Source organism: Engystomops pustulosus, chromosome 6 (genome assembly GCF_040894005.1).
Source record: "Engystomops pustulosus chromosome 6, aEngPut4.maternal, whole genome shotgun sequence".
Classification (NCBI taxonomy): Eukaryota; Metazoa; Chordata; class Amphibia; order Anura; family Leptodactylidae; genus Engystomops; species Engystomops pustulosus.
Genome location: NC_092416.1, coordinates 77,061,277 through 77,075,542, shown reverse-complemented (window position 1 = coordinate 77,075,542; position 14,266 = coordinate 77,061,277). Strand labels below are relative to the sequence as shown.

The window sequence follows — 14,266 nt, the reverse complement described above, 5'->3', positions numbered from 1 at the left end:
TCTGTTTTTGCATTGGGAATTTGGTCATGTGTGGGGTTAAAAAGCATTGGGGGAATACAAATGGTCAGTAAGAGTAGAAGCTGCCTTACAGCAAACCTGTCACCTGGAATGTAATTTATAGCTGGTGACAGGATCCTATAGCCCATTGGTGGTGAACCTATGGCACGGGTGCCCGAGGTGGCACTCAGAGCCATTTCTGTGGGCACTCAGGTCATCGCCCCAGGACAGAGTTCACCAAATAGAACCAAATCCACCAAATCTTCCTGCAGTCCCAGGCATCTTAAGAGAAGCTGCCCTCCATGCTATTTTAAAGCAACCCTTCATTGGCTGTTTGGAACTGCAGTTAAAATTAGTAGGTGTGGACTAATCTGCATTATCTTTGGAGGTCCTCCTGCTGGACCCACTATTTTTCCTGTACAGAGAGACCCTACAGAGAAGCTACAATGATAGTCTGAATTTGCCCTCCTTCTTTCAACTGTATTGGTGGCTTCAGGGGGCCCAATACAATTGAAAGATGTGGAAGAACAGGTAGCAATAAGTTACTGCTAAAAATGCCATGTTGGCACTTCAAGGTAAATTAGTGGATTTCGGTTGTAGTTTGGCCACTCGGTCTCTAAAAGGTTCACCATCACTGCTATAGCCTATGTTATACTGATTTTAAAAATGCCATTGTTAGCATTCTGTATCATTTCAGTAGTTTATGTTACATTACCTGGCTCCCTACTAGCACCATGTGGTGAGTCCCAGATGTGGTGAGTCCCAGGAGGAAGGTGGAAGGCAGCTGCAGCCTGTGTGTGCCTGTGTCAGTCTCCTCTCCTCCACACTCATGCATCTCCCGCCCTTTCCTGTCATGAGCATTGAGCAGTCAGGGGAGGGAGGGGGATGGTGTGAAGGAGAGTAAGAATGCATGAGCAGACACAGGCATACAAACATAGATTGCTGCTGCTTCCTCCCCCCCCCCCCCCCTTTAGACTCACCTTTAGAAGAAAGGCGGTCAAGCATAACAAAGATACAAAGATTACCATAGCTATGGCGCCTGGATCTATGAATAAGTGTCCCTGGTTTATCATGCTTGATTTTGATGGGTGATTTCCTTTAAGTTAGCATTCCCCTTTAATGTGTGTTAACATCCATGTTCTAATTGGCATATGTTGTGGTATTCACTATGTAAGATGGCAGATTCAAAAATCTTTCCTCTAGAATTACAAGTAGGACCAAGACTGAGCTAGACATACAGGACCAAGGGGATCAGCAGTTGTCACCCGTCCCTTACCAATTCCACAAAGCATTTTACAGTATCAGGAGAACATCATATAAAGCTGTGAAAATTTGCACCAGATATGAAATGGGGGTCTGTTGGTGTTTGCCCGATAAATAGTGGCAATAGGCTTGTTATAATCTTCATGACTGGGATTTCTGTCCTTGTTATGAAGAAACAGATGGTTGACCCAGGACAGCCCATATTCAGGATGAGTGATGTTGAGTATAGCCACAGCACCTGCACAGTATAACCACGCATGCTACACTGTTATAAATGAGATTCCTGCTCGGCTAAGACAGGCGCTCAGTCCAGTGCAATTAATTTCACATCAGACATTGTTACTTTTTGTGCATTTTATCATTTATATGCGGTTCCAATTGTCATAAGTGGCGCAAGGCACTGAGTGCAGAGAACTAGGAGGCATTCGTCAAGCTGCCACCAAGACGTGTTCATTATATCATGTGCACTGGAGGCAGCTCGAGGTCAAAACAACAATATTTTTAGAAGTAATTAATGGGAAGAAATTCGCCTTCATTTATTATGAATGGTGTTTGTAGAAGAAGAAAAATGTTTCCTGGTCACACAAATTAATGATCTCCCGAAGCAGCAAAATAAGGAGCTTGCGATCTGAGTACTGAGCATAAAAACCAAACAATAAGGAGCCTCAGATTCAAGTGCTGATGAATAGAGGGCAATTTAATAAGGAATTGTAGATATGAAGCCCAAGAGTAAGGAGCACTGGCATAGGTAACAGAAGAATAAGGACTCTCAGATTGGAAGGCTGTATAATAAGAAATATTAGATCTAAGGACCAAAAGTAAGGAGCCTCAGAATATGGAGCTTCCCTACGGAAAAGACCAAGGATCGCCTTACTTATCAGAGAACATCCTCTAACTAGGAATAGTAGCACTGTGAGCAGCAGCTTAAAGGGGTTGTCTCATTGTAGCAAGTTAGGCCCTAGCCACAGGATAGTGCCTAACCTGCTGATCGGCAGGGGTTTGAACGATGGGACCCCCACAGATCACAAGAACGGTGATCTGATGTACCCCTGTCGCACCCCAAGATCAACGGAGCAGCCAACCCCCAATGATCAGCAAGTTAAGCCCTATCCTGTGGACTGTGACTAAACTGTGACTAGTAGAGCGTGCTTTGTCATAGATCTATAGCTCAAGTGAATCTAAGAGACTTTGTACTTTGTAATACAGGCAGTCCCCAGGTTACGTACAAGATAAGTTCTGTAGGTTTGTTCTTAAGTTGAATTTGTGTGTAAATCGGAACTGTATATTTTATTATTGTAATCCCAGGCGGAATTTTTTTGGTCTCTGTGACAATTGGATTTTACAACTTTTGGGTTGTCCTAAGAACCATTAACAATAAATATTAATTGCTGACACCTTTCCTCTTATGTTCCTTCCCTTACTGATAAAATGTAATTGACTTTGCTGAATTCCATATTACTCACTAGAGGAAAAGGAGCTCACTGAGATGTCCGATTATTTTAACTTTCTGTGGGGAGTTGCCTTCTTCTAATAAAATATTAAAACTTGGTAAAAACAAAAAAAAAGAAATAAAAAGCATTTCATAGAGACCGGCATCATCACCTAGGTCTGGACTGCAAATTACAGGTAGAACCTGCATAGAGGAAAGTTGTAGAATACAAGTCATATAGCAAACTGGACAACTGATTTGTTCCACATTTCTTAACCCCTTCCCGACATTTGACGTAATAATACTGCATGGGGGGAGGTGTGTTCCCGCAATTTGCAGTATTATTACGTCATGCTTCTGGTACCGGCTCCTGAACGGAGCCGCTACCAGAAGCATGGGGTGCCAGCTGTATGTTACAGCTGGCACCCGTCTCGTGTGATCGCGGCGTGCAAGGGTCCCATGTGCCAAATCGGACCCCCCCACGGCGCTTACCGGGGAGTCCAATCCTCCGCTGTCATCCCCGGGGTCTGCCAGTACCCCGGGGATACGCAGCTTCTTCCGGGAGCCGGGTCCTGCCTCCTGGCAGGACCCGGCTGTGACACACTGAGCATGCGCAGCATGCTCAGTGTGTCACATAATACAGTGTAATACATCTGTATTACACTGTATTATGTGAAGAAGAGCTTGAACGAGCGATCAGAGGATCGCTTGTTCAAGCCAACCTGTTATGGTAAAAAAAAATGTTAAAAACACTTCATATATACATTTATTAATAAAAAGAATGAATTAAATAAAGTTAAAGTCCCCTAAACACAAACATTCCCTATACATATCTAATAAAGTAATAAAACACAAAATCACTAGAAAACCCCCACATATTTGGTATTGCCGCGTCCGTAACAATTTGTACAATAACTCAGTAATATTACTGGACCCGTTCGGTGAATGCCGTAAAAACAAAACACGAGAAACTCGCCAAAAATGTAAATTTTTCATAAAATCTCTTCACAAAAATGTTCTAAAAAGTGATCAAAAAAAGTTATGTATGCCAAAATGGTATCACTGAAAAGAACAACTCAACATGCAAAAAATAAGCCCTAAAACCAGCTCGTAGTGATCTGTAGAATAAAGATATTATAGTATTTTTAGTGTACGGTGTACGACCCCCAAAAAATACAAAAATAGAGGAAACCAAAATTGACAATTTTCTTTTCACCCATACATTAAAGAGTTAATAAAATCTCATCAATAAGCTAATGACCCACTAAAATGAAGTATTTGTAAAGTGCATTTCATGTCGCAAAAAATAAGCCCTTATATGTCCGAATTGCCAAAAAAATAAAGATTGTATAGCCAATAAAAAGTGACAATGCATAATCTGCTCTGAATGGCGCAGCTTCCCTTCCATGCCCTGGCGTGTCCCTATACAGCAGGTTACCACCACATATGGGGGATTGTTATATGAGGGAGGGATTGGGTATCAAATTTTGTGGAGCGTTTTGGTATTTTATCCACTGAGAATTTGTAAATTTTTTGAAAAACACATTAATTTAGCCCAAAAAATTTACTTTCAAAATTGTATCCGATTTTGTTTTAAACCCTGTAAAACAATTAAAGGGTTAACAAACTTCATAAAAGTTGTTTTACATATGTTGAGAGGTGTAATTTCTATAATGGGGTAATTTATGGGGTTTTACTTTTATTTAGGCCTTTCAAGTGACTTGAAACCAGAGCACGTCCCTCAATAGCAGGATTTTGGCTTTTTTATGAAAATGTGAAAAATTGCACCTAACGTTCAAAGCCCCATAACATCCTACAAAAATAAGAGTATGCATAAAAAACTATGTGAATGTTAGTTATTAAGTTTTTTTTCTGTTATGACTATGTGTGGAAAAAGTAGAACATTTTGAAGTTTGCAAATCGGGAATTTTTCCAAATTTTCACCAAATATCTGATTTTCTCATAAATAAATGCAAAACATACCACCAAAGTTTTTCAACTAACATGAAGTACGATGTGTCACGAGAAAACAATTTTAAAATCACTTGGATATGTTAAAGCGTTTCAAATATTATAACCATTTATAGTGACACAGGGCAGATTTGAAAAAATGGGCCGTGTCAGGACGGTGAAAAGTGGCTTCAGCGTTAAGGGGTTAAATAGGTGACTGTATGGGTGTAGCGGTTCCCCCCATATCTCTAGGGCCACAAGCCATTACATGTGTTCTAGACACACTGCTCCTGCATACCCTGACAGTTTGTTACAATGTATCAGTGCAGGTGAAATGTTTCATCTCAAAGCGTCTTTACAAGCGTCCATCTTTAAAAAGATGACATGATTTATAGTTGATGTTGACAATCAAGTGTCTTTTACCAGTTGCCATCAAACCCTGACCAAACCACAACTCTCCCAGACCCCAGTAAGCGTGATGACTAATCTCCCATTAAATAGCGCTGCCATTTCACATCTGATAAACAGCAGGTATTCTATTTCATCGTTGAGAATCGTTTAAACGCAACTTTCATCGGTTTCCCGTTTGCAACACCCTCATTAAAAAAAGGTGCTTGCAGTTTAACATCTCAACATGCAGATGTCTTAATTAAACATTATGAGAGGAGCTGCGAAGTGCTAATCGCCATTAACAAGAGTGCTAATTATATGACAGTACATTTTGCCTTGGACGTCTGGGGGAAAGTGTTAACTCGCGCTGTGCTGGTTACATATCAAGAAGATGGTATCATTCCAATTCCATTCCATTGACATAGCATTTTAGTAGTTAAAGTTCAGCTCATACATAATGGGAGAGAGTTATCACTGCTTCCATGCCAGCTTGTTTTCTGGCGTACAAGTAGTGAAATAATCCCAAATTCTTGCGAAATTCAAGAATTTGCCATTATAACAGTGATTATGCCACCTCCAAGACATGTGGACATGAAGGAAGTGTAGAGGGCGTGGCGGCCGGCAGAGTGGGCGTTCCCACCATGTGCTTGTGTAAGTTTGAAAAACCTCTGAATGAAAGTCGGTGAGCGTTGCACCTTTAGCACACCACGCGCCTGACACTGGCGAACCTATGGTCTGTTTTAGAGTCAGTGTAGATCATACTGGAGGGTAGGTTTCCTTTAAGAGATTCACTATTATCTTTCAATACTATACTGACCTGTTAATGATGTAGTTTTCATGCAATAAGTCTGTGTAGTCAGTCTGTTTTGTCACCATTTTGCTGCATACAGCTATATGTCTTTGATAGCGTGGGCTGCCCTCACTCCTAATGGCTGCTGCGATCTCACTCTGAGACTGCACATGTGCAAAACACTTTTTTCGGTCATGCGCAGACTACAGTGAGAGACACGATTCTTACATTCTGAATATTTATGCCGATATAAACATTGAGATGCCAGGTACCGATTACTTGTTTATGCACCAGCTGATTCACAACTAGATCATGTGACTTGGCACATATCATCAAGTTTTCATTAATGTATAAATTGTATTTTCTAATAGCTTTTAAAATGAATTTGCGGGCAGGGGGACTTTGAGGGGGACGGGCGGGAAGACATGCCGGTGGGCGGGCAGGGGATCGTGGAGGCGGGTGGGCGGCAGGAGGGCAGGGGCACGTACCAGCGGGGAGGATGTGTTGCATCAGGGGGGGGCGGGAGAGTGGGCGGCCGACACAGGTGTGCGGCTCTATGTTTAGCACAGCAGGCGTTACTGCTGTGCTGTTCACAGGCAGGGGAGGGGCCCAGGAGAACAGCACTAAATTTTGGTTTCATGTCCATCCCGGGCCCTCTAGCAGCACGTGCCCCATAGCAACCACTACGGCTGCTACAGCTGTTGTTACGCCACTGTTACCATTAACCACTTAACTTTCAGTTACTACTAGGTAACACCTCCCAATCAACCAGTCACCTCTCAGGTATTTTGTCCAGGAATGCCGATCAGTCATTTGAGCAGGCCAAGTGGCTACGTACTCCAGCCTGAGCAATGGTTTCCAAGCAACACACCGACTCACTTGCAACTATTTCACCCATGTCATATTGAGGGATCCCAGAGAATAATGAGTATCAGTCCATAATAGGAACGCTATGTGTATTTTATGATCACTATATGTACTGTATAACACAATATGAATGATGTATCTATTTTACACCTTTATTTCACTATATTGAAAAGTGTTTTATCCACATCAGAAATGCGTATAGGTAATTGATGATGTCACTTCCTGGGTGTATATATAACTCCCTATAACAATTGTTTCTATGCTTGAAAATAGCTTCATTGAGGGGCTTGAAATGTTGCACCTGCACTTTGGGTGAATAAACCCCTATTTTTTCAACGGATGTGCTGCCTCAATAGCTTTTCTTTGGACTTTACATACGCTTTCCCTGAGAGTCAGGCTAGCTGAGCATGGCACCCTATTTTTTTTTGTTAAAAACCGCTATATTACTGTGCTGCTCCACCTATTTGTATTTTCAAATTAGTTGGGGTTGACCAAAGATTTATTTTTATCACCTATCTACTAGAGAATAACATGCTGATTTTGGCAACATCTTGGACCCCAATGATCACAAGGAAGGGAATGGTAGGTTGAGCATGTACTCTGCTGCTCCATTCATTCAACATGGCACGGCTAGAGACAAACAATGTACTCCGCTCTTATGGCACTCTTATAACTAGTACGTGAAGTGCAGGGCAGATGTTGAACCTGCTAGTCCAGTTATTTGGGGGAATAGGATCCACATTCTTGTCATCAGCGTGGGTCCCAGAAGGCAGAACCACATTTATTAGCCAGGCATCCTATATCCTGTGGATAATGGAAAATAGTAAATGTTTGGTCAACCCATTTAACTAGGAGAAGATGTCATGGTAGATATGCTATTGGAGGGTACCCCATATGCCTCCTTCTTATTGCCCCCTATGTAAACCCAACCTATGTGCACATCTACATAAGGCCTGTATTTCTTACTTGTGTCCTCATGTGTTCTTTTACATTGTATGTACTTATGACATGGATATGAAGTTATCCATAGAGAGATTTGCAGTGCATGATCCATGGCAATGCTGTGGACCACACTGATACCTTGTTATATCTGTGTAAATTCTGCTACTGAATGACCACATCACAGCACACTCTGTATCGGGCTCTAGACTCAGTGACCGTACATAATATTTTGGGCTTCGTAACCATAATGAATTATAAATGCTCTTTCATTTCCTGCATTGTGCCCAGTAGCCACGTGGCTAATGAATGTTGTAATGTGCGAACATTAAAGACTCAATGTTCTGAGCTAATATCAAACAACATGAGCAGCTAATGGAGGCTCCAGCTCTAAATGTACGGATGTAATTGTCCCTGTCAATGGCTGCGATTGCTTCTGCTATCCGAATGTTTTCCTTCCATTATCCAAAACCAGCTGGAGAATGGCTGTGATACAGCAAGGAATCTCACTGTAAACCATAGACGGACACCAGTCCATGAGGTTTTCTGTTATGTGAGGTCCATTTTTATAACTCTGTATTTGTTGTAGTATTTTTTTTATCTTTAGATGTCACCTGTCACAAATATTTGTGGTTTCAGTGAGTAAAAACTGATCAGGAAGAATTTTAGTTGTAAGCATTAAATTTTCCTGTTATACGACCTATATAATGAATCATGCTTTAAAATATTCGGAATAATCTGTAAATTTTCACTCTTCTACTGGTGGTTGTGGTTATATCTTTACAGTGTTTTAAGTATCTCACATTCACTGTTCTGGCTTCTAGGTGGGCTAAAGGTGGACAACTTCTTAAGGAGGTGACAGAAGAAACATATGAGACAGTGGTCGACTATTCGTACTTCTCAGAGCCAGTATCCTGCGAGGTCACCAATGCCTTGGGCAGCACTAACATCAGCAGAACAGTAGATGTTTATTGTAAGACCCTCCAATTTTTATATTCAAAATAGTTTAGTCAAAACACAAATTGCTTACTCCAGAATAAATACATTCAATAGTACACGAACATGAAGGATTTTGCAGGAACCAGATATTACAGAAAATACACCTGTACCTATGGAAAATGACAAAATCGTTAAATAACTTTGAGGCGTCTCATGCATATCGAATAATGAAACCGTCTAGACTCAATGCATGAGCATAGTAGAGCATGAGGTCTGCAAGTGCAAAATGGCTCACCCCTGTATATCCCTGAAGATATATGAAAAGCTAAATGGAATCATAGAACCGAAAGGGAAAAGTTGGAGAAAGGGAGAAGAGCTTGAAATGAGAAGGTAAGGAACAGCAAGGAAGTAGGGGGAGACATATGAGGGAGGGTGGGACAAGTCCTCAGGACCTGAACTACGAGAACAAATCGGTGTATGCTGGGGTATCTTTAAAAAGGAACCATGGTTGCCAAATGCAGAGAAACTTCTCTGTGGTCATATCTACTTCCGCTGTGACCTCTTCCATACAATATAAATTGGAAACCTCCTGTACCTACTCGGCAAAGGGTGGAGTGATAGGTAATCTCTAATGCCACAGGATGACATGTAGCTATGAGAAAAAGCTAAGAGGTTCTCTTCTGTAAGCCAACGTTACCCGGGAGAATTGATAACATACCTATTTTAGCTGAGGCATTACACACTGTCCATAGGTGTAGAACACCTTGCTTCAAAATGGTCAAAGTCTATCACACACCAAACAAATATGTAACATCGTCCCTCTGGAACTGCCGCAAAGCCAACTGGTGTCTGGAACCTCAGGATAGAATGTTACAGGAACCCAGTACTATCTCATCAGAATTTATTCCTTTGTTTATCCTGAAAATTCAATCCCCAGATCCTGTTTCCATTTGCCCACAAATCCGGGCTCGTCCGTATGTAGTTCATCCTGTAAAATAAAATAAGTTTGGGAGTTGGTGTGCAGTGGTGTGGTGTGAGAGTCAAACAGTCCCTCGAAAGCCGCAAGAGAAGAGGTGAAATGTGTCCGATTTCCATGAGCCTGCAGTAAAGACCATCCACTTTTTAATTCAAATTAGGCTCCCAAATACCACATTATAGCCCATCGCGGTCATACATTAGTGTTATAGTGATAGTATAGAAATGACAAACATGCTTGACTGTTGAAGTGTAGTTCTAAAGGCAAATAGCTGAAGTGTGCATGCAGCTCTGGATATTAATGAAAGATGAAGCATCATGTAAATCAGGGGTCTCAAACTCGCGGCCCGCGGGCCAACTGCGGCCCGCGGGACAATATTTTGCGGCCCCCACCTGCATGGAGAGGGCAGGTCGCGCTGCATGGAGAGGGCTCACGGGCCGAGCCCTCTCCATAGCCGGTAAGTCTTTGCTGCATATTGCAGCAAAGGCTTACCGGTAACACCCGCGATCGGTGCTAGCACCGATCGCGGGTGTTTTGACAGCGATGGCTGCCGGCAAAGCTGCCGGCACCTCAAAAAGATAGCGGCGCCGCCATCTTACCTGGGATCGCCGCTCCCCGTGACGTCATCGGGGGACGGCGATCCGTCTCCATGGTAGCCTCGGGTCTTCCGTAGACCCGAGGCTATTTCGTTTTAACCCCTTCATTACAATGTGCTGATAGCACATTGTAATGAATGAGGAGGAAAATCCCCATATACTGCCATACTGTAGTATGGCAGTATATGATAGGATCGATCAGACAACCTGGGGTTAAAGTACCCTAGGGAGTCTGAAAAATAGTATAAATAAAAATACAAAAAAGTTAAAAATAAAAAAAATTATAATAAAAAAACCTAAAATTTCAAATCACCCCCCTTTCCCTAGAACTGACATAAATATAAATAAACAGTAAAAATCATAAACACATCAGGTATCGACGCGTCCGAAAATGCCCAATCTATCAAAATATGATAACGTTTTTTCAATGCTTTTAACCCCGTAACAGAAAATAGCGCCCAAAGTCGAAAATGGCACTTTTTTGCCATTTTGAAAAATATAAAAAATCTATCAAAAGTGATCAAAAGGTCGTACAGTCCTAAAAATGATATCATTGAAAATATTATCAAATTTCGCAAAAAATGACACCACCCACAGCTCCGTACACCAACGTATAAAAAAGTTATTAGCGCCAGAAGTTGGCAAAATCAAAAAAATAATTGTTGTACAGGAGGTTTTAATTTTTGTAAAAAACATTATAAACCTATAACAAATTTGGTATCCCCTTAATCGTAACGACCCATAGAATAAAGTAGACATGTCATTTGGGGCGCTCAGTGAAAGACGTAATATCCAAGCCCACAAGAAAATGGCGCAAATGCGTTTTTTCACCATTTTCATTGCATTTGGAATTTTTTTCCCGCTTCCGAGTACATGGCATGGAATATTTAATACCATCACTATGAAGTGCAATTTGTTATGCAGAAAACAAGCCCTCACACAGCTCTTTACGTGTAAAAATAAAAAAGTTATAGATTTTTGAAGGTGGGGAGTGAAAAATGGACATGAAAAAACAGGAAAGGACCCGTAACCGGTTAATCCCCTTCCCTCCGGTACTTGAAGAAGATGAAGTCGCCGCTCTGAACGCACTTGGTGCAGGTCAGAGCGGCGACTTCATCTTTTCTTTGATGGGAGGCAAGTACCGGGGGGGAGGGGGGGATGGAGTGTCCCTGACTGGGCTCAGTGCGGTAGGAGCTTGGGACCCCTCGGTGCACAGGACGCGTTCATAGAGAAAACATGTCTCCCAGCTTGGGGCTTTCCTTGCGCTGGGAGACGCCATGACATTTGAATCTGAATAATGATATTTTGTAAGCGCATTTTGTGCGGAAAACTTGATGCGGCCCAGCCTTACCCAGAATCTACCTCCAGCGGCCCCCAGGTAAATTGAGTTTGAGACCCCTGATGTAAATCAAGATAAGTAAATGAAGGTATTTACAACTATAAAGAATCCAAAGAGAAGGAGCAGTAGTAAAGTTATACTATAGCTGATGGTGGAGAGCCAGGAACCAGCATCACATACATAGATGAAGTCAAATGTATAAAATTGTTACTGAAAAGGCATCTTCAGTCACACTACAGTGAAATAAACTGGTCATTCCTGGATAGGATGTATGGAAGCCAACAACAAATGTTTTTTTACGCCATTCAACTTTCCATGGACGGGGTAATTTTCTAGCCGGGGCTGGTATCACTTTTATTTTTATTATTCTATTTTATTGGTCTATTTCACTATACTTCTTTTTGTACTCTACAGTTGGACCTCGGATGGCCACAGAACCTGAATCCGTTGTAGTGGATCTTGGATCAGAAGCCACCTTCCACTGTGCCTGGATTGGTAACCCCTCTCTCACCATTGTGTGGATGAAACGTGGCTCTGGTGTGGTAAGTACAATTCATATAAAAATCTCTTAATTTAACTTAACAAACCAATAACTTAAATCATTGAAATGTTTCACCACATCTGTGTAGCCCAGTGGCGACTTGGATTCCATGGCTTTTATCTCCTAATAGCTATGGCTCTTAGCAGATCTTTAAGATCTTTGGTTACTGTCAGGGAATATCAATATTCTTGCTCGCCATTTTGACTGACTGACAAAGAATGTGGCTAGAGAGAGCTCTGTGCATTGTCACAAGCTGTCCAGCTGTATGAGTACTACAAGGTCTGGACAGGTTTTCCAGTCTCATTAAAAATGATGAATGTTCCTTTTCATTGAGACAACCTTTGTTGTTAAAAATAATAAATGTAAACACTTACTTTCCTTTGTATAATAAGGTTACAAGCAGGCCCCATTCTGGCATTGACCTGAAGATTATACTTTTATGATGGAGAAGCCAACATAGTTTCCCTTACACAAGGCAAAAATAAACATGTGACTCCATACAGAGGAAACAATGTGACGTGCACAGGAATTGTAACTTACTTCCATCAGTCAGTGTCTGCGCCATTGTTTAATAGCCTAACACCGGCCGTCAGTCTCGTAAAGACAGGACTGCGATTCTAGTCTCCAGCCAGTTCATAGCCTGAGTTTTTACAACCAGAGCAGGATCGCGGGCTGAAGCTTTGACATTTATTTCCAAAGTTAAAATGGCAAAAAGAAACTATTACAGACTGACTTTCCTGAGGTCAGAGCCTTTATAGTCCAGACACGAACATATTAAAGGCAGAATTTTATTTTCAAAATTTCTTATTTATTTTTATCATCTCAAAATGTCCAGCAGGGTTCACGTAAGGAATGACAAGCACAAATAATATATTTTCTAGAATTGCAAATACAGAAGGTCAGATCTGTCATTTACGACCACATATACCAGCATTATAGTGTTGATAACTATGCCTTACTAAGGTACAAGACATTTGGGTAAACTTGATGAAAATATGGAATTCTTTTGATCATGCATTTAATCAACCAGTAAGTCTGAGGGTCTATTAATAGTTTTCAGAGCAGGATCCATCATATGAAAGGTATCATTGTTCCTGGATTATAGTAATTACTATATAATATACTGTATAATATTATATTCTGCTGATATGTCTGATAATCTACCAGTCTTGGTTTATCTCTGAGATCCTTTTTGTAGTTAATACCATAAAATTATTTAACCTTCTTGTCTACTGTATTGTGTGTCCGCTATATTGACATCTAGTGGCCATAATGAAAATGGCATTTTCAACATTGAATTTTCTAGAGATCATGGGGAGATTGATTTTTTTATATTTAAAAGAAAGTCGCACATTTTTGTGCAAAAAAGTCTACTTTTGATGTGTCTAAATAAAGCCTTTTAGATCCAAAATGTTTTTTTTTAAATGCATTTTTACATTCTTTTAACCTGAATTTTTTTTCAAGGTGGTGAAGTTAGACAGGTGAGTGCTTCCATAGCATTTGTGACTTTTTTGCCACTTTTTAAAAAGTCCCAGTTGGTGAATACATCTAAATTTAGTGTAAACAGCTGGATTTTTAAGATAAATACAAGGAATCCATTGAAAAAAAGTGCACCATGAGTTGTGGTGTAAATGTGGAAAAGTTGCAAAATAGTGCACAAATAAGCCTGCAGAAAAATATGCGACTTTTTTATTCTAACATTTAGAAGAAAAGTAGCGATAAATCCCCCTCCCATACCCCCCAAGTTCCTTTATTAAGGAAAATTTGTATTTTTGCCTGTACAGATGTTACATACAGGCCTGAGTAAATGATGGCAGATTATGCAATAATTGTGGAATTTTGTTGTTGTATATTTTACTTAGGTCTTGAGTAATGACAACTATTTGACAATAAAAAACGTGCGTCAAGAGGATGCTGGGAAATATGTTTGTCGAGCTGTAGTACCACGGGTTGGTGCTGGCGAGAGGGAGATCTCCTTAACTGTCAATGGTAAGGATTCAACCAAGGTCCTGCCTCCTGGGCTTAGAGGCACTGAGACAGGATTAGATCAGTCCAAAAGTTGTTTTATAGCCAAGCAGAATTCAGTTGAATGAATTTGAGCTGCAGTGCTGCACACAACCTGCGGATAGGTGTGGCACTGTCACTAGAAGGCTAAAGCCACATTGTTTCTAATTCTTTAATAAATCTGTTTATTTCTATAGGAAAGCTGGTAAAGACAACCATCACGGATCCCATAGAGCAGCCATCCAC

At 41.0% G+C, this 14,266-nt stretch overlaps 1 protein-coding gene across 3 annotated transcripts in view; it reads left to right on the top strand.

Annotated features, from left to right (window-relative positions):
* The window catches only part of KIRREL3 (kirre like nephrin family adhesion molecule 3), a 535,939-nt gene that overhangs the window by 477,488 nt on the left and 44,185 nt on the right, over positions 1-14,266 (top strand). For all 3 annotated transcript variants that reach the window (XM_072156677.1, XM_072156678.1, XM_072156679.1), the window contains 3 exons: positions 8,450-8,598; positions 11,890-12,017; positions 13,879-14,005. In XM_072156677.1, coding sequence (XP_072012778.1) covers positions 8,450-8,598; positions 11,890-12,017; positions 13,879-14,005 — 404 coding nt within the window. The remainder of the gene's footprint in view (positions 1-8,449; positions 8,599-11,889; positions 12,018-13,878; positions 14,006-14,266) is intronic.